Genomic DNA, 25,413 nt, shown 5'->3' with positions numbered 1-25,413 from the left:
CGGACCTTCACATACCTGGGAAGGCAACCGAGGCCACGGCGGCACAGCTGGGGTCAGCGGCGCCCTCTGTCTGCAGGCCCAGGGTCTGCAGGGTGTGTTCGGCTGCATGGACTTTGGCTTCTTCTATGGCTGCACACAGCTTGGCAGGAGTGAAGGGGTGGCTGCAGAGAGAGAGCAACGTCTGACATGAAGAAAGGTTTCCACCAGCAGCAGCAGGTTTATCAGGTCCTGAAACTCAGCCCATCCAGCCTCAGGTTACATGCAGAACAGGTCATTCTGAGAGGTTTTATTCTTCTGCCCGAGGCTGGAAGTGATGGGACTTTCAGAGCTTACTCACACATTGGGGTACTGTGTGGCCAGAGCCGGGATGGTGATTTTGTAGAGGAAAAGCTGTCTCTGGTCTGGACTGATGGCAGAGTGGAGCTGATACACGGGTTGGCCCCAGTTATTCTTCTGACACAGCTCCTCCAGAACCTGAGGGCCAACACAATCACACTGACTTTAATCTCTGTAGGCTTTCACCAAGAAGCAGCAGCAGGAAGCAGCAGCAGGAAGCAGCAGCAGGAAGCAGGAAGCAGCAGCAGGAAGCAGGCAGCAGGAAGCAGGAAGCAGCAGCAGGCAGCAGGAAGCAGCAGCAGGCAGCAGGAAGCAGCAGCAGGAAGCAGCAGCAGCAGCAGGAGGAAGCAGCAGCAGGAAGCAGCAGCAGGAAGCAGCAGCAGGAAGCAGGAAGCAGCAGCAGGAAGCAGGAAGCAGGAAGCAGGAAGCAGCAGCAGGAAGCAGGAAGCAGGAAGCAGGAAGCAGGCAGCAGGAAGCAGGCAGCAGGAAGCAGGCAGCAGGAAGCAGGCAGCAGCAGCAGGAAGCAGCAGCAGGAAGCAGCAGCAGGAAGCAGCAGCAGGCAGCAGGAAGCAGCAGCAGGTAGCAGGAAGCAGGAAGCAGGCAACAGGAAGCAGGCAGCAGGCAGCAGCAGCAGGAAGCAGCAGCAGGAAGCAGCAGCAGGAAGCAGGAAGCAGCAGCAGGAAGCAGGAAGCAGCAGCAGGAAGCAGCAACAGGTAGCAGGAAGCAGCAACAGGAAGCAGGAAGCAGCAGCAGGAAGCAGCAACAGGAAGCAGCAGCAGGAAGCAGCAGCAGGAAGCAGGAAGCAGCAGCAGGAAGCAGGAAGCAGCAGCAGGAAGCAGCAGCAGGTAGCAGGAAGCAGCAACAGGAAGCAGGAAGCAGCAGCAGGAAGCAGCAACAGGAAGCAGCAGCAGGAAGCAGCAGCAGGTAGCAGGAAGCAGCAACAGGAAGCAGGAAGCAGCAACAGGAAGCAGCAGCAGGAAGCAGCAGCAGGCAGCAGGTAGCAGGAAGCAGCAACAGGAAGCAGGCAGCAGCAGCAGCAGCAGCAGGAAGCAGCAGCAGCAGGAAGCAGCAGCAGCAGCAGCAGGAAGCAGCAGCAAGAAGCAGCAACAGGAAGCAGCAGCAGGAAGCAGTAGCAGCAGGAAGCAGCAGCAGCAGGAAGCAGCAGCAGCAACAGGAAGCAGGAAGCAGCAGCAGCAGCAGCAGGAAGCAGCAGCAGCAGGAAGCAGCAGCAGCAGCAGCAGGAAGCAGCAGCAAGAAGCAGCAACAGGAAGCAGCAGCAGGAAGCAGTAGCAGCAGGAAGCAGCAGCAGCAGGAAGCAGCAGCAGCAACAGGAAGCAGCAGCAGCAGGAAGCAGCAGCAGCAGCAGGAAGCAGCAGCAGCAGCAGGAAGCAGCAGCAGGAAGCAGCAGCAGCAACAGGAAGCAGCAACAGGAAGCAGCAGCAGGAAGCAGCAGCAGGAAGCAGCAGCAGCAACAGGAAGCAGCAGCAGCAGGAAGCAGCAGCAGGAAGCAGCAGCAGCAGCAGGAAGCAGCAGCAGCAGCAGGAAGCAGCAGCAGGAAGCAGCAGCAGGAAGCAGCAGCAGGAAGCAGGCAGCAGGAAGCAGCAGCAGGAAGAAGCAGCAGCAGGAAGCAGCAGCAGGACGCAGGCAGCAGGAAGCAGCAGCAGGACGCAGCAGCAGGAAGCAGCAACAGGAAGCAGCAGCAGCAGCAGCAGGAAGCAGCAGCAGGAAGCAGCAGCAGGAAGCAGGCAGTAGGCAGATGTTACAAATCTGAGCTTTCTGCTCAGAAAACCTTCATCACACTCGTGAATAAACTGGTGCGGTCAGCAGGTGGCGCTGAAGGCAGCGTTCCACATGTCTGGAATAACCGGAGCAGGAAGAAGACAGAACAGAAGCATGGAGGAGGCCCGCAGGAGCCCTCAGAGACAGAAACAGCTGATCGATCATGTGATCAGTCACCAGAGAAGATAAGAGGGTGGGGTTCCTCTGGTGGCCTCTCTGGCTGCTTACTGGGGGTTGACCCCTTATGTGGTGCGTTCAGTGTGCATCAGAAAGGTCAGATTTGGCCTCTCTGGCTGCTTACTGGGGGTTGGCCCCTTATGTGGTGCGTTCAATGTGCATCAGAAAGGTCAGATTTGGCTCTCTGGCTGCTTACTGGGGGTTGACCCCTTATGTGGTGCGTTCAATGTGCATCAGAAAGGTCAGATTTGGCCTCTCTGGCTGCTTACTGGGGGTTGACCCCTTATGTGGTGCGTTCAATGTGCATCAGAAAGGTCAGATTTGGCCTCTCTGGCTGCTTACTGGGGTTGATCCCTTATGTGGTGCGTTCAGTGTGCATCAGAAAGGTCAGATTTGGCTCTCTGGCTGCTTACTGGGGGTTGACCCCTTATGTGGTGTGTTCAATGTGCATCAGAAAGGTCAGATTTGGCCTCTCTGGCTGCTTACTGGGGTTGACCCCTTATGTGGTGCGTTCAGTGTGCATCAGAAAGGTCAGATTTTCATCAGTTACCATCAGACAGCAGCACAAACTGAGACCTTCTGAATCTCCTCTGGATTTTCTCCTGGTACTAACATTCCTGGATTGAATGGAGACTCATCGCTCTCATCAGCTTCAACTTCAGTGTTTTTACTCAGAAAAATGGGCGGAGCTACAAGCCTCTCAGGTGAGTGGTGTTACCTGTGTTGCTGGTTTGATGGCGGTGGCCTTCAGGCTCATGGCAGCAGGGCTCATGGGGGTCAGCTCCATCCCTGGAAGCAGGTCGTACAGCTTCTCCTCTGCCTGCTTGTCCGCCTTCAGGCCAAAGGAGGCTCCGCCACCTCCGCCGCGTCCCATGGCTCCGCCCCCAGCAGCATAGGCCAGGTAGCCCCGCCCACCCAGCCCCCGCACCCCCGCAGCCCCTACAGGTACAGTCATGTAAATTTCTACAGGAGACCGAAAAGGCAGTGAAATCAATCAAATCACCGGAAATCAGCCGGGAAGAAGAATCACACAGTCACACAATTATCCAATCAGAGAGAGAACAGCGGTAACCACGGTAACGGCATGTCTGCTTTTCTGGATGATTCCATTTCCTATTTCTTATTCTTTTTACTGAATTTACAGTAAAGCTTCAGTTGTGATTCAGTGGTTCTTTCTTGATTCCTGCTGAACAAAAACAAACTTTTCTGATTTTTAAATCTCATCATTGACATTTGGGTGATTCATGAAGTCATGTCTGATGGTTTCCAAAGCCCCACACCTCCCTGTCCCAGTCACACCTGCCACAGCTGCAGTTTGCACAGACCACAGTGACAGGAAACTGTTTTAAATGCAGAGAATCCTGCAGCTGCGCTGTGATTGGACAGTCTGTGTTAAGGGGCGGGGCTTCAGAAACAGTCAGTCCATCCTGAGAAATCTGTTTGATTGTGTTGAAAGTCGCTGTTGTCATGGAAACCCTCAAACTCCTTCGTAGATTTTCCTCTTATCTGGATTTCATGTTGGATTTAGTCAGATTTGGAGTTTCTTTCTGGGTTTTCCACTGATTTCAGCAGATTTCAAGACATTCTGACAGCAGCTGTGCTTTGGGTTTACTTCCTTCATGTGTGATGTGAGCAGTCCTCACCTCGAACAGACGGCGTCCGGATCAAACCTCGACCTCCTACGGGAGCTTTGGCTGCAGGGAACCGGAACTGGCCCGGTATGGCAGCGTAGGCCTGGGGGGCGTAAAACACAGGCGCCCCCAGGTAGGCCGCCGAAGGGTCGTACACCTGCAGGAGGAGGAGGGTTCAAGCGCTTTGAACGTGTTCACAGGTCAAAGTTCAACCGGATGAAGCCTTTCCTTCAGCGCCACCATGACAGCTCAGAGCCGTGGAGTTCAGCGAGATAACGGACCAACACCAGCTTAACAGGCTCAGAATGACTGGAAAAATGTCTCAAACTTGTGCTTTAAAGTGGAAAACTCCACCTGACAGCTGTGCAACAGCAGAGAAGTGACTCAAATAAACTCATTCAGTCAGAACAAAGAACAACAAGTGGGAGCTCCAGCCGACCCTGAACCACCACAGGCTTCGCCGTGTTGTAATGAGTGAAACTGTCCACTGGGCGGCGCTGTTTGGCGTGGCTTGAGCTCGGATCTGAACCTCTTTGTGGACGTTAACCTTCAGACTGCGGCAGGCTCCTTATCTCCCCTGTTATCAGTGACTCGGCACAGAGTTTCAGGTGAATCCAGTTTCATATCTAAACTCTGAGTTCACCTCGATGTTTGCGTACTTTAAAGCAGACGAGCAGCAGCAGTCCTGCAGACTAAAAGCATCGGATTCAGACAGCTCCGAGGCATCGTAAGCTCTGTTAAATCAGTTGGACTGATTTCACTCTTCCTTCTGCTTGGTTCATCTGTTCATGTTCAGCTTAGCTCAGGGACCTTATTGTTTTTATCACATTTACATGTGTGGAAATGGGCTGAAAACACGGTGCCATCAGGGTTGTCAGCTGGTTCCACGCAGGTCCCACCTGAGCTGCCCACTGGCTACAGATATGACCTCAGTCCCACTAACCTGGCCTCACATCTGACTCTAGAATACTTTGGTATCCAGAGGAGTTCATGGTGGACTCAATGACTGCAAGGTGCCCAGGTCCTGTGGCTGCAGAACCAGCCCAGATCATCAGCCCTCCACCACCGTGCTTGACAGCTGGTATGAGGTGTTTGTGCTGATATGCTGTGTTTGGTTTCCTCCAAACGTGCTGCTGTGCATTAGGACCAAACATCTCCACTTTGCTCTGGTCTGTCCAAAGGACATTGTTCCAGAAGTCTTGAGCTTTGTTCAGATGCAGCTTTGCAAACCTAAGCTGTGCTGCCATGTTCTTTTTAGAGAGAAGAGGCTTTCTCCTGCAGCCCTTCCAAACCAGCCATCCTTGTTCAGTCTTTTTCTAACTGTGCTGTCATGACCTTTAACCTTTAGCATGTTAACTGAGGCCTGGAGAGTCTGAGATGTAGCTCTGGGCTTTTTCACCTTGGGGTGACCTTTAACCTCTAACATGCTAACTGAGGACTGTAGAGTCTGAGATGTATGACCTTTAACCTTTAACATGCTAACGGAGGCCTGTAGAGTCTGAGATGTATGACCTTTAACCTTTAACATGCTAACTGAGGCCTGTAGAGTCTGAGATGTATGACCTTTAACCTTTAACATGCTAACTGAGGCCTGGAGAGTCTGAGATGTATGACCTTTAACCTTTAACATGCTAACGGAGGCCTGTAGAGTCTGAGATGTATGACCTTTAACCTTTAACATGCTAACTGAGGCCTGGAGAGTCTGAGATGTATGACCTTTAACCTTTAACATGCTAACGGAGGCCTGTAGAGTCTGAGATGTATGACCTTTAACCTTTAACATGCTAACGGAGGCCTGTAGAGTCTGAGATGTATGACCTTTAACCTTTAACATGCTAACGGAGGCCTGTAGAGTCTGAGATGTATGACCTTTAACCTTTAACATGCTAACTGAGGCCTGGAGAGTCTGAGATGTATGACCTTTAACCTTTAACATGCTAACTGAGGCCTGGAGAGTCTGAGATGTATGTATGAAAGGCACATTTTGGGGGAGGAGGACAGTCTTATTTCAGCCTGTTAGTATCAGCTTTTTCCAGTTCACCTGTTACATCATCCACTGAATAAACGGACAAACATTTCAGCTGAATCAAGTTATAACCTGTGGAGCCGCGGGTTGGACAGAGGTCCAGAGGTCAGTTTGTGTCCAGATGAACCTCTCGGAGTCATTAGATCAGAGTGTGTTGGTTCAACTGTGAAATATTCAGTTTTAATAGTTCACATGTTGCTTAAACATGTTTTTTAACATCATGTAAAGTGAATGTCTGCATTTCTCCACCCTGTTCCACATGCTGTGTGCCGGATGTTTTTGCGTGACCTTTGTGCGACCTTTGCGTGACCTTTGTGCGACCTTTGTGCAACCTTTGTGCAACCTTTGTGCGACCTTTGCGTGACCTTTGCGCGACCTTTGTGCGACCTTTGTGCGACCTTGGTGCGACCTTTGTGTGACCTTGGTGTGACCTTGGTGCGACCTTGGTGTGACCTTTGTGCAACCTTTGCGTGACCTTTGCGCGACCTCTGTGTGACCTCTGTGTGACCTCTGTGTGACCTCTGTGTGACCTCCCGTTTTGAGCAGTCCTACCTGTCCCAGGGTGTAGGCAGTGTAGTCCGTCTGCACCAGAGAGCCTCCTCTTCCTCCGGTCCCTCTGGTGTAGCGAACATAACTGTCTTTGTCCACCGGCTTAGCCAGAGTCACCTCGATAGGAGAGCCATCCAACACCTGCAGGGAGGATGGAGGAAGTATGTGAGCCTCACGCACATTTCCACTGTGCTGTAAAATCTGTCCACAAAGGAGAACATTAGAGTGGGTCCTGAATCCAGAGCATCCTGCTGCTGTTGGACGGAGGTGCAGCACCCACCTCAGCCACTCCTATTCCTCCAGATAAAGCTCTAAAGTCTGGTGAAAGTTACCAATGATCTCCTCTTAGCCTCTGATAGCGGATTTGTTTCTTGTCCTGTTGGATCTCAGAGCTGCATTTGATACGATCGATCACAGCATTCTGTTACAGAGACTTGAACATGTTATTGGGATTAAAGGAGCTGCATTAGGCTGGTTTAAGTCATATTTATCTGATAGATTCCAGTTTGTTCTTGTAAATGAAGAATCTTCCTCACACACCAGAGTAAGTCATGGAGTTCCTCAGGGTTCTGTGCTTGGACCGATTCTTTTTACTTTATACATGTTTCCATTAGGTAACATTATCAGACAGCATGGCATAAAGTTCTATTGTTATGCTGATGATACTCAGCTGTACTTATCTATGAAACCAGATGAAACCAACAGGTTGGTCAGACTACAAGCCTGTCTTAAAGACATAAAGACCTGGATGACTCAGAACTGTCTGCTTTTAAATTCAGACAAACTGAAGTTGTTCTCTTTGGACCTGAGCGCTTCAGGGAGAAATTGTCTAGTTATATAGTTACTCTAGATGGTATTTCCTTGGCTTCTGGTTCTACAGTGAGGAACCTTGGAGTTATTTCTGACCAGGATCTGTCCTTTGATATCAAATAGGTTTCTGCCTTCTTTCACCTGTCCACATTTCACTTTACTTTAGCGGGGCGAAACCTGAACTTTCAACAATCATAAAGGACTCGGCACCTTTGGAAAGATAGAGAAGAAGTCCAGGAAGCAGACATTTTCTCTGCTTCCCATTCTACTTTTAAAATGGGAGGCAGAGCCTTCAGTTATCAGGCCCCTAAAAGCAGAATGGGAGGCAGAGCCTTCAGTTATCAGGCCCCTAAAAGCAGAATGGGAGGCAGAGCCTTCAGTTATCAGGCCCCTAAAAGCAGAATGGGGGGCAGAGCCTTCAGTTATCAGGCCCCTAAAAGCAGAATGGGAGGCAGAGCCTTCAGTTATCAGGCCCCTAAAAGCAGAATGGGAGGCAGAGCCTTCAGTTATCAGGCCCCTAAAAGCAGAATGGGAGGTAGAGCCTTCAGTTATCAGGGCCCTAAAAGCAGAATGGGAGGCAGAGCCTTCAGTTATCAGGCCCCTAAAAGCAGAATGGGAGGTAGAGCCTTCAGTTATCAGGCCCCTAAAAGCAGAATGGGAGGCAGAGCCTTCAGTTATCAGGCCCCTAAAAGCAGAATGGGAGGCAGAGCCTTCAGTTATCAGGCCCCTAAAAGCAGAATGGGGGGCAGAGCCTTCAGTTATCAGGCCCCTAAAAGCAGAATGGGAGGCAGAGCCTTCAGTTATCAGGCCCCTAAAAGCAGAATGGGAGGCAGAGCCTTCAGTTATCAGGCCCCTAAAAGCAGAATGGGAGGTAGAGCCTTCAGTTATCAGGGCCCTAAAAGCAGAATGGGAGGCAGAGCCTTCAGTTATCAGGCCCCTAAAAGCAGAATGGGAGGTAGAGCCTTCAGTTATCAGGCCCCTAAAAGCAGAATGGGAGGCAGAGCCTTCAGTTATCAGGCCCCTAAAAGCAGAATGGGAGGCAGAGCCTTCAGTTATCAGGCCCCTAAAAGCAGAATGGGAGGTAGAGCCTTCAGTTATCAGGCCCCTAAAAGCAGAATGGGAGGCAGAGCCTTCAGTTATCAGGCCCCTAAAAGCAGAATGGGAGGCAGAGCCTTCAGTTATCAGGCCCCTAAAAGCAGAATGGGGGGCAGAGCCTTCAGTTATCAGGCCCCTAAAAGCAGAATGGGAGGCAGAGCCTTCAGTTATCAGGCCCCTAAAAGCAGAATGGGAGGCAGAGCCTTCAGTTATCAGGCCCCTAAAAGCAGAATGGGAGGTAGAGCCTTCAGTTATCAGGGCCCTAAAAGCAGAATGGGAGGCAGAGCCTTCAGTTATCAGGCCCCTAAAAGCAGAATGGGAGGTAGAGCCTTCAGTTATCAGGCCCCTAAAAGCAGAATGGGAGGCAGAGCCTTCAGTTATCAGGCCCCTAAAAGCAGAATGGGAGGCAGAGCCTTCAGTTATCAGGCCCCTAAAAGCAGAATGGGAGGCAGAGCCTTCAGTTATCAGACCCCTCTCTGTGGAACCAGCTGCCAGTTTGGCTTCAGGAAGCAGACACCCTCTCTACCTTTAAGATCAGGCTGAAACTTTCCTTTCTGATAAAGCTTATAGTTAGGGATGGCTCAGGTGAGCCTGAAACATCCCATAGTTCTGCTGCTATAGGCCCAGCCTGCTGGGGGAGCTCCCATGATGCACCTCTCCCCCCTCTGCTCTCTTTACTCTCCCTTCCTGGTTCTGGTTCTGATGGAGGTTTCTTCCTGTTTTTTCTCTCCAGTCGCCTCGTGCAGCAGCAGATTTGGTGATAATCATTTTGTGTTTTATCATCTCTGTCAGCGTTGGTCTGGTCTCTAAAACGGCGATGGAGGCTAAAACGGCGATGGAGGCTAAAACGGCGATGGAGGCTAAAACGGCGATGGAGGCTAAAACGGTGATGGAGGCTAAAACGGTGATGGAGGCTAAAACGGTGATGGAGGCTAAAACAGCGATGGAGGGAGCTGCCGACCTTCCCGTTGAGCGCGTTCATGGCATTGATGGCGTCTTCTCTCTGGGTGAAATGGACGAAGGCGTAGTCTCTGATCTTCTTCACCCGCTCCACGGCGCCTGCAACACAAACATCTAAACTTCATCTGCTTCTTGCTTCACGGTGAGTTTAAATCCTGTATAAATATTTAGGATTCATTCATTGATTTATTTTTCACGATGCAAAGAACCTCCAAGCAGAGCTTTCAGAGCTGCTGCTCTGTGTTGTGCACCTGGTTTCAGGTTGTTGAACTCCTTCTCGATGGTTTCCTCTGTGGTCTGCAGCATCAGATTCCTCACATACAGAATTTTGACTGTTGCCATGGTATCCTCATCAACCTCCACCTCAGGCTCCGCCCAGTCCACTGCGATGGCGTGACCCCACAGCTGGATGCGCCCTGAGACAGGAGACAGGTCACCTGGTGTTAATGATGCTTATTGTGACTGTGGAGAAGCTGCAGTTTAAAGGTTTTTAGCTTCATCCTGGAGGAGACGGAACGAAAAAGATGTGTTTTTCTGATCTGAGCTTCGGGAAACAAACAAACAATAAGTTCTAATGTCTTTATGGATGTTTCTGATAATCATATCCCTCCCTGAGTTATCTTATCATCTGGGTCATTAGAACTTCCATTGGACGCTGACCCAGTAACTCGGGCTGTGATTGGCTGGTGATAACAGTCTGTGAAGGAGACTTTGACAGCTTTTATGATCATGTTTGTTTGCTTTTCTGAGGAATCTGACACTTTGAGAGGGCTGGGGTTAAAGTGTTGGGACAGCTTTATGCGTTCCTGATGGCACCATCATCCGCTCAGAGATCACATTTAATGATGGAGGCAGATGGTTACCTGGCAGCAGTTTGCGTCGGGCCATGGCGGCTGCTCGATGGCTCTCGTACTCCACGAAGGCGAAGCCTCGGTTCTTGGACTTGTCGGCAGCACTCGGGTAAACGATGACGTCCACAACCCCGTCGGTGACCTTCTTCATCTCCGTCAGGATCTCCTCACGCTTCTTGGTTTTTGGGATCCCGCCCACAAACAGACGACAGTTATCCACGCTGGCACAAACGCCGAGGAGGCGGCCGTTCCTGGAAGCAGAATCTCAAGTTAACATGAAGGCAGAGGCCTCTGAAAACTGATCAAGTTGTTCCAATGAGAGCCGGCAGGACGTATCATGAATATGTTCTGTGTTCTGTATGCAGCTGAGCTGCAGATGCACCAACAAACTGGGCATAATGAATGCTTCTGTGCACACTTAAGTTGGTTGGTTGGTGTGGTTCTGTGGTTGGTTAGTGTGGCTCTGTGGTTGGTTGGTGTGGTTCTGTGGTCGGTTGGTGTGGTTCTGTGGTTGGTTGGTGTGGTTCTGTGGTCGGTCGGTGTGGTTCTGTGGTCGGTTGGTGTGGTTCTGTGGTTGGTCGGCGTGGCTCTGTGGTTGGTTGGTGTGGCTCTGTGGTTGGTTGGTGTGGTTCTATGGTTGGTTGGTGTGGCTCTGTGGTCGGTGTGGCTCTGTGGTCAGTGTGGTTCTGTGGTCGGTTGGTGTGGCTCTGTGGTCGGTGTGGTTCTGTGGTTGGTTGGTGTGGTTCTGTGGTCGGTCGGTGTGGCTCTGTGGTCGGTCGGTGTGGCTCTGTGGTCGGTTGGTGTGGTTCTGTGGTTGGTCGGTGTGGTTCTGTGGTCGGTCGGTGTGGTTCTGTGGTCGGTTGGTGTGGTTCTGTGGTTGGTCGGCGTGGCTCTGTGGTTGGTTGGTGTGGCTCTGTGGTTGGTTGGTGTGGTTCTATGGTTGGTTGGTGTGGCTCTGTGGTCGGTGTGGCTCTGTGGTCAGTGTGGTTCTGTGGTCGGTTGGTGTGGCTCTGTGGTCGGTGTGGTTCTGTGGTTGGTTGGTGTGGTTCTGTGGTCGGTCGGTGTGGCTCTGTGGTCGGTCGGTGTGGCTCTGTGGTCGGTCGGTGTGGTTCTGTGGTCGGTGTGGTTCTGTGGTCGGTGTGGCTCTGTGGTCGGTCGGTGTGGCTCTGTGGTCGGTTGGTGTGGTTCTGTGGTCGGTTGGTGTCGCTCTGTGGTCGGTCGGTGTGGCTCTGTGGTTGGTTAGTGTCGCTCTGTGGTTGGTCGGTGTGGCTCTGTGGTTAGTGTCGCTCTGTGGTTGGTTAGTGTGGCTCTGTGGTTGGTTGGTGTCGCTCTGTGGTTGGTCGGTGTGGCTCTGTGGTTGGTTGGTGTGGCTCTGTGGTCGGTTAGTGTCGCTCTGTGGTTGGTCGGTGTGGTTGGTTAGTGTGGCTCTGTGGTTGGTTGGTGTCGCTCTGTGGTTGGTCGGTGTGGCTCTGTGGTTGGTCGGTGTGGTTCTGTGGTTGGTTGGTGTGGTTCTGTGGTCGGTTGGTGTGGCTCTGTGGTTGGTTGGTGTGGCTCTGTGGTTGGTTGGTGTGGTTCTATGGTTGGTTGGTGTGGCTCTGTGGTCGGTGTGGCTCTGTGGTCGGTTGGTGTGGTTCTGTGGTTGGTTGGTGTGGTTCTGTGGTCGGTTGGTGTGGCTCTGTGGTTGGTTGGTGTGGTTCTATGGTTGGTTGGTGTGGCTCTGTGGTCGGTGTGGCTCTGTGGTCGGTTGGTGTAGTTCTGTGGTTGGTTGGTGTGGCTCTGTGGTCAGTGTGGTTCTGTGGTCGGTTGGTGTAGTTCTGTGGTTGGTTGGTGTGGTTCTATGGTCGGTTGGTGTGGCTCTGTGGTCGGTGTGGTTCTATGGTTGGTTGGTGTGGCTCTGTGGTCGGTGTGGCTCTGTGGTTGGTCGGTGTGGCTCTGTGATTGGTTGGTGTGGCTCTGTGGTTGGTTGGTGTGGCTCTGTGGTTGGTTGGTGTGGTTCTGTGGTTGGTTGGTGTGGCTCTGTGGTTGGTTGGTGTGGCTCTGTGGTTGGTTGGTGTGGCTCTGTGGTTAGTGTGGTTCTGTGGTTGGTCGGTGTGGCTCTGTGGTTAGTGTGGTTCTGTGGTTGGTCGGTGTGGCTCTGTGGTTAGTGTCGCTCTGTGGTTGGTTAGTGTGGTTCTGTGGTTGGTTGGTGTGGCTCTGTGGTCGGTGTGGCTCTGTGATTGGTTGGTGTGGCTCTGTGGTTAGTGTCGCTCTGTGGTTGGTTGGTGTGGCTCTGTGGTTAGTGTGGTTCTGTGGTTGGTCGGTGTGGCTCTGTGGTTAGTGTCGCTCTGTGGTTGGTTGGTGTGGCTCTGTGGTTGGTTGGTGTGGTTCTGTGGTCGGTCGGTGTGGTTCTGTGGTCGGTTGGTGTGGCTCTGTGGTCGGTGTGGTTCTGTGATTGGTTGGTGTGGCTCTGTGGTTGGTTGGTGTGGCTCTGTGGTTGGTTGGTGTGGTTCTGTGGTTGGTTGGTGTGGCTCTGTGGTTGGTTGGTGTGGCTCTGTGGTTGGTTGGTGTGGCTCTGTGGTTAGTGTCGCTCTGTGGTTGGTTAGTGTGGTTCTGTGGTTGGTTGGTGTGGCTCTGTGGTCGGTGTGGCTCTGTGGTTGGTCGGTGTGGCTCTGTGGTTGGTTGGTGTGGCTCTGTGGTTGGTTGGTGTGGCTCTGTGGTTGGTTGGTGTGGTTCTGTGGTTAGTGATGTTTGGTTGGTCGGTGTGGCTCTGTGGTTAGTGTCGCTCTGTGGTTGGTTGGTGTGGCTCTGTGGTTGGTTAGTGTCGCTCTGTGGTTGGTTGGTGTGGTTCTGTGGTTGGTTGGTGTCGCTCTGTGGTTGGTTGGTGTGGCTCTGTGGTTGGTTAGTGTCGCTCTGTGGTTGGTTGGTGTGGTTCTGTGGTTAGTGTGGTTCTGTGGTTGGTCGGTGTGGTTCTGTGGTTAGTGATGTTTGGTTGGTCGGTGTGGCTCTGTGGTTGGTTGTGTGGCTCTGTGGTTGGTTGGTGTGGTTCTGTGGTTAGTGTGGTTCTGTGGTTGGTCGGTGTGGCTCTGTGGTTAGTGTCGCTCTGTGGTTGGTTGGTGTGGCTCTGTGGTTGGTTAGTGTCGCTCTGTGGTTGGTTGGTGTGGTTCTGTGGTCGGTTGGTGTGGCTCTGTGGTTGGTTGGTGTGGCTCTGTGGTTGGTTGGTGTGGTTCTGTGGTTGGTTGGTGTGGCTCTGTGGTTAGTGTCGCTCTGTGGTTGGTTGGTGTGGCTCTGTGGTTGGTTAGTGTCGCTCTGTGGTTGGTTGGTGTGGTTCTGTGGTTGGTTGGTGTCGCTCTGTGGTTGGTTGGTGTGGCTCTGTGGTTGGTTGGTGTGGCTCTGTGGTGTGCATTCACATTCTGACCTGATCTCATAGTTGTTGAGCTGTTTCATGGCTGCTTTGGCCTCCAGTTTGGTGCTGAAGGTGACGAAGGCATAGCCTCTGTTGTTCCCATTGAAGTCCATCATCATCCTCACCTCGTAGATCTTTCCAAACTGAAGCAGGAATGTAAGAAGATGTGAGAGTAGAACGAAACACAGTGCAGCACACAGCAGTCGCACAATCCTCCCCTCACCTTCTCACACAGTGGAACCAGTTCATCTTCAAACAGATCTCTCGGTAGTTTCCCCACAAAGATCTCGCTGCCTCTCTCAGGTGGTGGGCCGTCCCAGCCGGGCGGCGGGCCGCCGTACCGCCGCTGGCCGTTCTCCTGAAAACAGAATAATGATCAAAATAACACGAGAAACGGGATGAAAAGTTAGTTTCTCTGGAACTCCAACATTAAGGTATTCAGAAACCTGAACGAGCCCGGTTCTGTCCAAACTTGGATCTGGTTCAGAGCCCGGTTCTGACCAGAGTTGGATCCGGTTCAGAGCCCGGTTCTGTCCAGACTTGGATCCGGTTCAGAGCCCGGTTCTGACCAGACTTGGATCCGGTTCAGAGCCCGGTTCTGTCCAGACTTGGATCCGGTTCAGAGCCCGGTTCTGTCCAGAGTTGGATCCGGTTCAGAGCCCGGTTCTGACCAGACTTGGATCCGGTTCAGAGCCCGGTTCTGTCCAGACTTGGATCTGGTTCAGAGCCCGGTTCTGACCAGACTTGGATCCGGTTCAGAGCCCGGTTCTGACCAGACTTGGATCCGGTTCAGAGCCCGGTTCTGTCCAGACTTGGATCCGGTTCAGAGCCCGGTTCTGTCCAGACTTGGATCCGGTTCAGAGCCCGGTTCTGACCAGACTTGGATCCGGTTCAGAGCCCGGTTCTGTCCAGAGTTGGATCTGGTTCAGAGCCCGGTTCTGACCAGACTTGGATCCGGTTCAGAGCCCGGTTCGTGTTCTCACCTGTCTCAGCTGGTATCCGGTTTGTTGCATCAGCTCCCGAAGCGCCGCCTCCTTCTGCGTCCCCGCCAATCCGTCCCCGCCTTCTTTCTGATTGGGTTCCATTGGGTGTGATTAACAGCGATTCGAAATCAGGGAAATTAGGGGAGCTCACTGCAAAACACAGAGAACAACAGAACCTCAGCCTGTGCGGGCCCTGAGCTGACGGAGCGCTCCATCACGAGTCTGAATCTGTTCAGATGGACGGGAAACATCTCGGAGGCTGACAGCGTTTCCTCCATCTTTTAAAGGAAGTCCTGGCTGCAGAATAATGTGGCAGCAACACTCTGACCTCCAGTGACGCCCTGATGGGACGTCCTGCAGGTGTAATCCTCAGAGTTAAAGGCCCTGTCTGCTGCTGGAGACTCAGCCCTGGATGAGGGCAATACTGAGGAACACGATGTTCCAGACAAAGCAAACAAAGCACACTGCTGCTCTCAGACGAAGTGACATTTGCAGAAAACATTGCAGTGTCCTGGTATTTACAATTCTTTATCTGTGTAAGAGTAAGAATATTGAGTTATTAAACTCCCAGCCCGGTTCAGGTTTCCTCAGATTCTGTGTGATCTTTGGAAGCCGTCACTGGAAACGTGGACCTGAGAGCTGGCAGCTGTGCTCCCACAGGGCTGCTGGTCCTCAGCCTGTTTTCCTGCTCTGAACAACAGTTACGAGTCAGCATAGAGGTCAAGGTCTGTTCAGCAATCATTGACAGGCTGTGGACAGGCTGCAGCCTGCTGGTCGTCTCTCCGTCCGCCGGCTGGAAACACGATGAGCCTCCAAGAGAGTTTTAAACCAGCTCAGCTTCTATAATCCTGACTTCAAGCTGAAGCTCGTTAAACAGGGAAGGGCTCCTTCCAAAGATGAACCAGATGAACACATCCAGCCTAAATCTGTATGAGCATCAGCCTAAAAACAGTTACCAGGACATCTGATTTCATCATAATAACTCCTGGACTTTGATGCTGTTGGGTTTGCTTATTTGTAACAAGTTTATATAGTTTTGACAAATCCTGAAAAAGTAATTATTGCAAACAGAAGAGCTGCTTTGAACTCATCTCCAGCTCAGAGACGCCTCTGTTCTGTGTCTGAACTGAGCCACTGAGAGCAAAGGCTTGACCCCTCATGCTAAACAGCATCCGTTAGCACACGTGCACACGTGCACACTTTCTCTGTTCGATTTCAAAGAGAAACTCCACAGAGAAAATGAGCAAAAAGCTTTCTGCATCAGGAATGCAGGGAAGAGACACGGAGAGGTGAAAGGTTACGGTGTCAGTCAGAGCCTCTGTACGGAAAAGATAAGGAAGTTAACATTTCCTAAAAATAATGATTAAACGTTAAAGAAGTTAAAGGACCCACATCATTCAGTTTGAACCTCACAGGAAGGTTGAGTTAACTTAAAGCTCCGTCAGATGCAGGTTAAAGCTCCGTCAGATGCAACTTAAAGCTCCATCAGATGCAGGTTAAAGCTCCATCAGATGCAGCTTAAAGCTCCATCAGATGCAGGTTAAAGCTCCATCAGATGCAGGTTAAAGCTCCATCAGATGCAGGTTAAAGCTCCATCAGATGCAGCTTAAAGCTCCATCAGATGCAGGTTAAAGCTCCATCAGATGCAGGTTAAAGCTCCATCAGATGCAGGTTAAAGCTCCGTCAGATGCAGGTTAAAGCTCCATCAGATGCAGGTTAAAGCTCCATCAGATGCAGGTTAAAGCTCCATCAGATGCAGCTTAAAGCTCCATCAGATGCAGGTTAAAGCTCCATCAGATGCAGCTTAAAGCTCCATCAGATGCAGCTTAAAGCTCCATCAGATGCAGGTTAAAGCTCCATCAGATGCAGCTTAAAGCTCCATCAGATGCAGGTTAAAGCTCCATCAGATGCAGGTTAAAGCTCCATCAGATGCAGGTTAAAGCTCCATCAGATGCAGGTTAAAGCTCCATCAGATGCAGGTTAAAGCTCCATCAGATGCAGGTTAAAGCTCCATCAGATGCAGGTTAAAGCTCCATCAGATGCAGCTTAAAGCTCCATCAGATGCAGGTTAAAGCTCCATCAGATGCAAATTAAAGCTCCATCAGATGCAGGTTAAAGCTCCATCAGATGCAGGTTAAAGCTCCATCAGATGCAGGTTAAAGCTCCATCAGATGCAGGTTAAAGCTCCATCAGATGCAGCTTAAAGCTCCATCAGATGCAGGTTAAAGCTCCATCAGATGCAGGTTAAAGCTCCATCAGATGCAGCTTAAAGCTCCATCAGATGCAGCTTAAAGCTCCATCAGATGCAGGTTAAAGCTCCATCAGATGCAGCTTAAAGCTCCATCAGATGCAGGTTAAAGCTCCATCAGATGCAGGTTAAAGCTCCATCAGATGCAGGTTAAAGCTCCATCAGATGCAGGTTAAAGCTCCATCAGATGCAGCTTAAAGCTCCATCAGATGCAGGTTAAAGCTCCATCCGATGCAGGTTAAAGCTCCATCAGACGCAGGTTAAAGCTCCATCAGATGCAGGTTAAAGCTCCATCAGATGCAGGTTAAAGCTCCGTCAGATGCAGCTTAAAGCTCCATCAGATGCAGGTTAAAGCTCCGTCAGATGCAGGTTAAAGCTCCATCAGATGCAGCTTAAAGCTCCATCAGACGCAGGTTAAAGCTCCATCCGATGCAGGTTAAAGCTCCATCAGACGCAGGTTAAAGCTCCATCAGATGCAGGTTAAAGCTCCATCAGATGCAGGTTAAAGCTCCGTCAGATGCAGCTTAAAGCTCCATCAGATGCAGGTTAAAGCTCCGTCAGATGCAGGTTAAAGCTCCATCAGATGCAGGTTAAAGCTCCGTCAGATGCAGGTTAAAGCTCCATCAGATGCAGGTTAAAGCTCCGTCAGACGCAGGTTAAAGCTCCGTCAGATGCAGGTTAAAGCTCCGTCAGATGCAGGTTAAAGCTCCATCAGATGCAGGTTAAAGCTCCGTCAGACGCAGGTTAAAGCTCCATCAGATGCAAATTAAAGCTCCATCTGATGCAGCTTAAAGCTCCATCAGATGCAGGTTAAAGCTCCATCAGATGCAGCTTAAAGCTCCATCAGATGCAAATTAAAGCTCCATCAGATGCAGGTTAAAGCTCCATCAGATGCAGCTTAAAGCTCCATCAGATGCAACTTAAAGCTCCATCAGATGCAGGTTAAAGCTCCATCAGATGCAGCTTAAAGCTCCATCAGATGCAACTTAAAGCTCCATCAGATGCAGGTTAAAGCTCCATCAGATGCAGCTTAAAGCTCCATCAGATGCAACTTAAAGCTCCATCAGATGCAGGTTAAAGCTCCATCAGACGCAGGTTAAAGCTCCGTCAGATGCAGGTTAAAGCTCCGTCAGATGCAGGTTAAAGCTCCGTCAGATGCAGGTTAAAGCTCCATCAGATGCAGCTTAAAGCTCCATCAGATGCAAATTAAAGCTCCATCAGATGCAGCTTAAAGCTCCATCAGATGCAGGTTAAAGCTCCATCAGATGCAGCTTAAAGCTCCGTCAGATGCAGGTTAAAGCTCCATCAGATGCAGGTTAAAGCTCCGTCAGATGCAGGTTAAAGCTCCGTCAGATGCAGGTTAAAGCTCCATCAGATGCAGGTTAAAGCTCCGTCAGATGCAGGTTAAAGCTCCGTCAGATGCAGGTTAAAGCTCCGTCAGATGCAGGTTAAAGCTCCGTCAGATGCAGGTTAAAGCTCCGTCAGATGCAGGTTAAAGCTCCATCAGATGCAGCTTAAAGCTCCATCAGATGCAAATTAAAGCTCCATCAGATGCAGGTTAAAGCTCCATCAGATGCAGGTTAAAGCTCCATCAGATGCAGGCTAAAGCTCCATCAGATGCAGCTTAAAGCTCCATCAGATGCAGGTTAAAGCTCCATCAGATGCAGCTTAAAGCTCCATCAGATGCAGGTTAAAGCTCCATCAGATGCAGCTTAAAGCTCCATCAGACGCAGGTTAAAGCTCCATCAGATGCAGGTTAAAGCTCCATCAGATGCAGGTTAAAGCTCCATCAGATGCAGGTTAAAGCTCCATCAGATGCAGCTTAAAGCTCCATCAGATGCAGGTTAAAGCTTCTTCAGATGCAGCTTAAAGCTCCATCAGATGCAGGTTAAAGCTCCATCAGATGCAGGTTAAAGCTCCATCAGATGCAGGTTAAAGCTCCGTCAGATGCAGGTTAAAGCTCCGTCAGATGCAGCTTAAAGCTCCATCAGATGCAGCTTAAAGCTCCATCAGATGCAGCTTAAAGCTCCATCAGATGCAGGTTAAAGCTCCATCAGATGCAGGTTAAAGCTCCATCAGATGCAGGTTAAAGCTCCATCAGATGCAGGTTAAAGCTCCGTCAGATGCAGGTTAAAGCTCCGTCAGATGCAGCTTAAAGCTCCATCAGATGCAGGTTAAAGCTCCATCAGATGCAGCTTAAAGCTCCATCAGATGCAGGTTAAAGCTCCATCAGATGCAGCTTAAAGCTCCATCAGATGCAGGTTAAAGCTCCATCAGATGCAGCTTAAAGCTCCATCAGATGCAGGTTAAAGCTCCATCAGATGCAGGTTAAAGCTCCATCAGATGCAGCTTAAAGCTCCATCAGATGCAGGTTAAAGCTCCATCAGATGCAGCTTAAAGCTCCATCAGATGCAGGTTAAAGCTCCGTCAGATGCAGCTTAAAGCTCATTAAAATGAGAGGCAGAGAGGAAACTGTTCTGGGGTCAGATGGATCAGAACCTGATGCTGCGTCCTCCAGACTAAAGAAGAGAGGCACCATCCAGCTGGTTATCAGCTCTCAGTTCAAAGCCTGCACCTCTGGTATGAGGGTTCGGGTTTTCACCAGCTGAAAACATCTGAAATACAACAAAGAAGACCCAGGAATCCTGTATCAGACAGGGATGGGACAACGTTCCTCTGCCAAAGGTCCGGCGGCTGGTCTCCTCAGTTCCAGATGTTTACAGGTGTTGTTAAAAGAAGACGAGATGCTACACCGGGGGAAACACTGGATTGGGTTTGTACCAACAGTCTGATTTATTGTAGTTGGATCAAAACGCTGGAATGGACCCCCTTCTCTTTGGAAAGCCAATCAGCTGTCCAGAAAATAGACCCTAAATGTTCACTGTGAAATGCAAGCGACGGAAAAGGAACAAACTGACAAAAAAAAGATGATATTAATTAAAAATGACAACAAATCAATGGTGACTGTTTGTGATGTTTGCGGCTCCTCCACAGAGCGGTGGGACCCTCTAAGTTTGTTCTGTGGACTGTACCAAACCCACGGTGTCTGGGATCCATTCATCTTCATTCCACACGTTTTAAACACAACTATCTGATCCACTCTTTCTGTTTTCCATCCTCCTCTCACTTCCTTTTGTTCCACTGAGGCCTCCAAACTTCAGGTAAGACTCTGGTAAAAATCACATCCATCCGATGGAGTGAAGCAGGCTTTAAAAACGGTGGTTTGATGAGATTTTAAAGTTCACAGTTAAAACACACAAGTCCTAATGCAACTGATTGTGTTTTTGATCAGTGGAGTTTGCTCAGCTGGCCTCAGTTTTTCCACCAATCAGTGCTGCCGACGGAGGGGTGTAAAACAAACAGTCTGATGAGTCCAAACTGAGTCTCAAACTGCTGAAGGACCGTTCAGAGGTTCTTTAGACTGGAAATGTACTGTGTTCTGATCCAAAGTAACCCTTCATGTTTGATTCATCTGAACCAACAGACCCTGGAAAGGCTTCCGGAGGTATGGAAGCCCCCAGGTGCCAAGAAAGAACAAGTGAGACTGAAGATCCGAAGGAATCACACGACAAAAAGTCAAAAACTAAAGTAACAGTTTTATAAATGATGAGAGATTAAATCGAACTTCTGTGATGAAAGATCTTAGTTCACAGACGTCATGAATTGAGATAAATAATGAAAATATGTTAAAATGTGAAAATACTGAGAAGAAAAGAGGAAAAACTCATAAAGTGTAAATAAATTCTGAGTGAATAGTTTCAAAGTATCATATTACTTTAATACTCTGAGACATTAAAACTTTACTACAAATTTTAATCTAAATTATGTTTTATGATCTGTTTAGAAGAAAATAAACAATTTATTCAAAAATTATCACAAGCTAAAATAAATGAATCATTTTATATTTTTCATAAATCTGTAAAATTTTACTTAAATTCAAACTTTTCTTTAACGCAGTAAATAATAATTAATTTTATTAAAGAAGAAGTTAATATTCTGTCAATATGAAAGAAGTTATTATTTATTTATTTGTATAATTTCTAATTAATATTAACTTATAAACTGTCAACAGTTACGATCTGCAGCACATTGTTCCATCAGTCCTACAACTCCCAGCATGCCTTGCAGTAAATCTGCCTGTCATCACTGCTGCCTGGGCTCAACATTTTTAACACCAACAGACACTTTGATTCATAAATACATTACTCCAGAAATCAAACATCTGCTGCTGTTTGTTTCTGAGTGAAACAGGCTGATGGTTAAAAGCTAAAGTCTGGATCAGACGTGCTGCTGGTTAAAAGCTAAAGTCTGGATCAGATGTGCTGCTGGTTAAAAGCTAAAGTCTGGATCAGATGTGCTGCTGGTTAAAAGCTAAAGTCTGGATCAGACGTGCTGCTGGTTAAAAGCTAAAGTCTGGATCAGATGTGCTGCTGGTTAAAAGCTAAAGTCTGGATCAGACGTGCTGCTGGTTAAAAGCTAAAGTCTGGATCAGATGTGCTGCTGGTTCAAAGCTAAAGTCTGGATCAGATGAGCTGCTGGTTAAAAGCTAAAGTCTGGATCAGATGTGCTGCTGGTTAAAAGCTAAAGTCTGGATCAGATGTGCTGCTGGTTAAAAGCTAAAGTCTGGATCAGACGAGCTGCTGGTTCAAAGCTAAAGTCTGGATCAGACGTGCTGCTGGTTAAAAGCTAAAGTCTGGATCAGACGAGCTGCTGGTTAAAAGCTAAAGTCTGGATCAGATGTGCTGCTGGTTAAAAGCTAAAGTCTGGATCAGACGTGCTGCTGGTTAAAAGCTAAAGTCTGGATCAGATGTGCTGCTGGTTAAAAGCTAAAGTCTGGATCAGACGAGCTGCTGGTTAAAAGCTAAAGTCTGGATCAGATGTGCTGCTGGTTAAAAGCTAAAGTCTGGATCAGACGTGCTGATGGTTAAAAGCTAAAGTCTGGATCAGACGTGCTGCTGGTTAAAAGCTAAAGTCTGGATCAGATGTGCTGCTGGTTAAAAGCTAAAGTCTGGATCAGACGAGCTGCTGGTTAAAAGCTAAAGTCTGGATCAGATGTGCTGCTGGTTAAAAGCTAAAGTCTGGATCAGACGTGCTGCTGGTTAAAAGCTAAAGTCTGGATCAGATGTGCTGCTGGTTAAAAGCTAAAGTCTGGATCAGACGAGCTGCTGGTTAAAAGCTAAAGTCTGGATCAGATGTGCTGCTGGTTAAAAGCTAAAGTCTGGATCAGACGAGCTGCTGGTTAAAAGCTAAAGTCTGGATCAGATGTGCTGCTGGTTAAAAGCTAAAGTCTGGATCAGACGTGCTGCTGGTTAAAAGCTAAAGTCTGGATCAGATGTGCTGCTGGTTAAAAGCTAAAGTCTGGATCAGACGAGCTGCTGGTTTAAAGCTAAAGTCTGGATCAGATGTGCTGCTGGTTAAAAGCTAAAGTCTGGATCAGATGTGCTGCTGGTTAAAAGCTAAAGTCTGGATCAGATGTGCTGCTGGTTAAAAGCTAAAGTCTGGATCAGATGTGCTGCTGGTTAAAAGCTAAAGTCTGGATCAGACGAGCTGCTGGTTAAAAGCTAAAGTCTGGATCAGATGTGCTGCTGGTTAAAAGCTAAAGTCTGGATCAGATGTGCTGCTGGTTAAAAGCTAAAGTCTGGATCAGACGAGCTGCTGGTTAAAAGCTAAAGTCTGGATCAGATGTGCTGCTGGTTAAAAGCTAAAGTCTGGATCAGACGTGCTGCTGGTTAAAAGCTAAAGTCTGGATCAGATGTGCTGCTGGTTAAAAGCTAAAGTCTGGATCAGATGTGCTGCTGGTTAAAAGCTAAAGTCTGGATCAGACGTGCTGCTGGTTAAAAGCTAAAGTCTGGATCAGATGTGCTGCTGGTTAAAAGCTAAAGTCTGGATCAGATGTGCTGCTGGTTAAAAGCTAAAGTCTGGATCAGATGAGCTGCTGGTTAAAAGCTAAAGTCTGGATCAGATGTGCTGCTGGTTCAAAGCTAAAGTCTGGATCAGACGTGCTGCTGGTTAAAAGCTAAAGTCTGGATCAGACGTGCTGCTGGTTAAAAGCTAAAGTCTGGATCAGACGAGCTGCTGGTTAAAAGCTAAAGTCTGGATCAGACGTGCTGCTGGTTAAAAGCTAAAGTCTGGATCAGACGAGCTGCTGGTTAAAAGCTAAAGTCTGGATCAGATGTGCTGATGGTTAAAAGCTAAAGTCTGGATCAGATGTGCTGCTGGTTCAAAGCTAAAGTCTGGATCAGACGTGCTGCTGGTTAAAAGCTAAAGTCTGGATCAGACGTGCTGCTGGTTAAAAGCTAAAGTCTGGATCAGACGAGCTGCTGGTTAAAAGCTAAAGTCTGGATCAGATGTGCTGCTGGTTAAAAGCTAAAGTCTGGATCAGATGAGCTGCTGGTTAAAAGCTAAAGTCTGGATCAGATGTGCTGCTGGTTCAAAGCTAAAGTCTGGATCAGACGTGCTGCTGGTTAAAAGCTAAAGTCTGGATCAGACGTGCTGCTGGTTAAAAGCTAAAGTCTGGATCAGACGAGCTGCTGGTTAAAAGCTAAAGTCTGGATCAGACGTGCTGCTGGTTAAAAGCTAAAGTCTGGATCAGACGAGCTGCTGGTTAAAAGCTAAAGTCTGGATCAGATGTGCTGATGGTTAAAAGCTAAAGTCTGGATCAGATGTGCTGCTGGTTCAAAGCTAAAGTCTGGATCAGACGTGCTGCTGGTTAAAAGCTAAAGTCTGGATCAGACGTGCTGCTGGTTAAAAGCTAAAGTCTGGATCAGACGAGCTGCTGGTTAAAAGCTAAAGTCTGGATCAGACGTGCTGCTGGTTAAAAGCTAAAGTCTGGATCAGACGAGCTGCTGGTTAAAAGCTAAAGTCTGGATCAGATGTGCTGATGGTTAAAAGCTAAAGTCTGGATCAGACGTGCTGCTGGTTCAAAGCTAAAGTCTGGATCAGATGAGCTGCTGGTTAAAAGCTAAAGTCTGGATCAGATGTGCTGCTGGTTAAAAGCTAAAGTCTGGATCAGATGTGCTGCTGGTTAAAAGCTAAAGTCTGGATCAGATGTGCTGATGGTTAAAAGCTAAAGTCTGGATCAGATGTGCTGCTGGTTAAAAGCTAAAGTCTGGATCAGATGTGCTGATGGTTAAAAGCTAAAGTCTGGATCAGATGTGCTGCTGGTTAAAAGCTAAAGTCTGGATCAGATGAGCTGCTGGTTAAAAGCTAAAGTCTGGATCAGATGTGCTGCTGGTTAAAAGCTAAAGTCTGGATCAGATGTGCTGCTGGTTAAAAGCTAAAGTCTGGATCAGATGAGCTGCTGGTTAAAAGCTAAAGTCTGGATCAGACGTGCTGCTGGTTAAAAGCTAAAGTCTGGATCAGACGAGCTGATGGTTAAAAGCTAAAGTCTGGATCAGACGAGCTGCTGGTTAAAAGCTAAAGTCTGGATCAGACGTGCTGCTGGTTAAAAGCTAAAGTCTGTATCAGATGTGCTGCTGGTTAAAAGCTAAAGTCTGGATCAGACGTGCTGCTGGTTAAAAGCTAAAGTCTGGATCAGACGAGCTGCTGGTTAAAAGCTAAAGTCTGGATCAGATGTGCTGCTGGTTAAAAGCTAAAGTCTGGATCAGACGTGCTGCTGGTTCAAAGCTAAAGTCTGGATCAGATGAGCTGCTGGTTAAAAGCTAAAGTCTGGATCAGATGTGCTGCTGGTTAAAAGCTAAAGTCTGGATCAGATGTGCTGATGGTTAAAAGCTAAAGTCTGGATCAGATGTGCTGATGGTTAAAAGCTAAAGTCTGGATCAGATGTGCTGCTGGTTAAAAGCTAAAGTCTGGATCAGACGTGCTGCTGGTTCAAAGCTAAAGTCTGGATCAGATGAGCTGCTGGTTAAAAGCTAAAGTCTGGATCAGATGTGCTGCTGGTTAAAAGCTAAAGTCTGGATCAGATGTGCTGCTGGTTAAAAGCTAAAGTCTGGATCAGATGTGCTGCTGGTTAAAAGCTAAAGTCTGGATCAGATGTGCTGATGGTTAAAAGCTAAAGTCTGGATCAGATGTGCTGCTGGTTAAAAGCTAAAGTCTGGATCAGATGAGCTGCTGGTTAAAAGCTAAAGTCTGGATCAGACGTGCTGCTGGTTAAAAGCTAAAGTCTGGATCAGATGTGCTGCTGGTTAAAAGCTAAAGTCTGGATCAGATGTGCTGCTGCTTAAAAGCTAAAGTCTGGATCAGACGTGCTGCTGGTTAAAAGCTAAAGTCTGGATCAGACGTGCTGCTGGTTAAAAGCTAAAGTCTGGATCAGATGAGCTGCTGGTTAAAAGCTAAAGTCTGGATCAGATGTGCTGCTGGTTAAAAGCTAAAGTCTGGATCAGACGAGCTGCTGGTTAAAAGCTAAAGTCTGGATCAGACGTGCTGCTGGTTAAAAGCTAAAGTCTGGATCAGACGTGCTGCTGGTTAAAAGCTAAAGTCTGGATCAGATGAGCTGCTGGTTAAAAGCTAAAGTCTGGATCAGATGTGCTGCTGGTTAAAAGCTAAAGTCTGGATCAGACGTGCTGCTGGTTAAAAGCTAAAGTCTGGATCAGACGTGCTGCTGGTTAAAAGCTAAAGTCTGGATCA

General features: G+C 48.8%; 1 protein-coding gene across 3 annotated transcripts in view; it reads right to left on the bottom strand.

Moving 5' to 3' along the window:
• The window catches only part of a1cf (apobec1 complementation factor), a 29,855-nt gene that overhangs the window by 2,175 nt on the left and 2,267 nt on the right, over positions 1–25,413 (bottom strand). The window contains exons 2-12 of one of the 3 annotated variants that reach the window (XM_072374146.1): positions 14,580–14,729; positions 13,820–13,954; positions 13,609–13,739; positions 10,227–10,465; positions 9,615–9,779; positions 9,365–9,462; positions 6,502–6,639; positions 3,936–4,080; positions 3,011–3,255; positions 338–474; positions 16–161 (exon numbers count right to left, since the gene is read on the bottom strand). In XM_072374146.1, the coding sequence (XP_072230247.1) occupies positions 16–161; positions 338–474; positions 3,011–3,255; positions 3,936–4,080; positions 6,502–6,639; positions 9,365–9,462; positions 9,615–9,779; positions 10,227–10,465; positions 13,609–13,739; positions 13,820–13,954; positions 14,580–14,681 (1,681 nt within the window). In that variant the 5' untranslated portion in view covers positions 14,682–14,729. Of the gene's footprint in view, positions 1–5; positions 162–337; positions 475–3,010; positions 3,256–3,935; positions 4,081–6,501; positions 6,640–9,364; positions 9,463–9,614; positions 9,780–10,226; positions 10,466–13,608; positions 13,740–13,819; positions 13,955–14,579; positions 14,730–25,413 lie in introns of all 3 variants that reach the window. The other 2 variants (XM_072374147.1, XM_072374148.1) reach the window with 2 other exon arrangements.

Source organism: Leuresthes tenuis, unplaced genomic scaffold, assembly GCF_036924035.1.
Source record: "Leuresthes tenuis unplaced genomic scaffold, fLeuTen1.0.hap1 SCAF_20, whole genome shotgun sequence".
NCBI classification, from domain to species: Eukaryota; Metazoa; Chordata; class Actinopteri; order Atheriniformes; family Atherinopsidae; genus Leuresthes; species Leuresthes tenuis.
The sequence above is the reverse complement of the archived record's forward strand: the minus strand, read 5'-3'. Positions and strand labels throughout refer to the sequence as shown.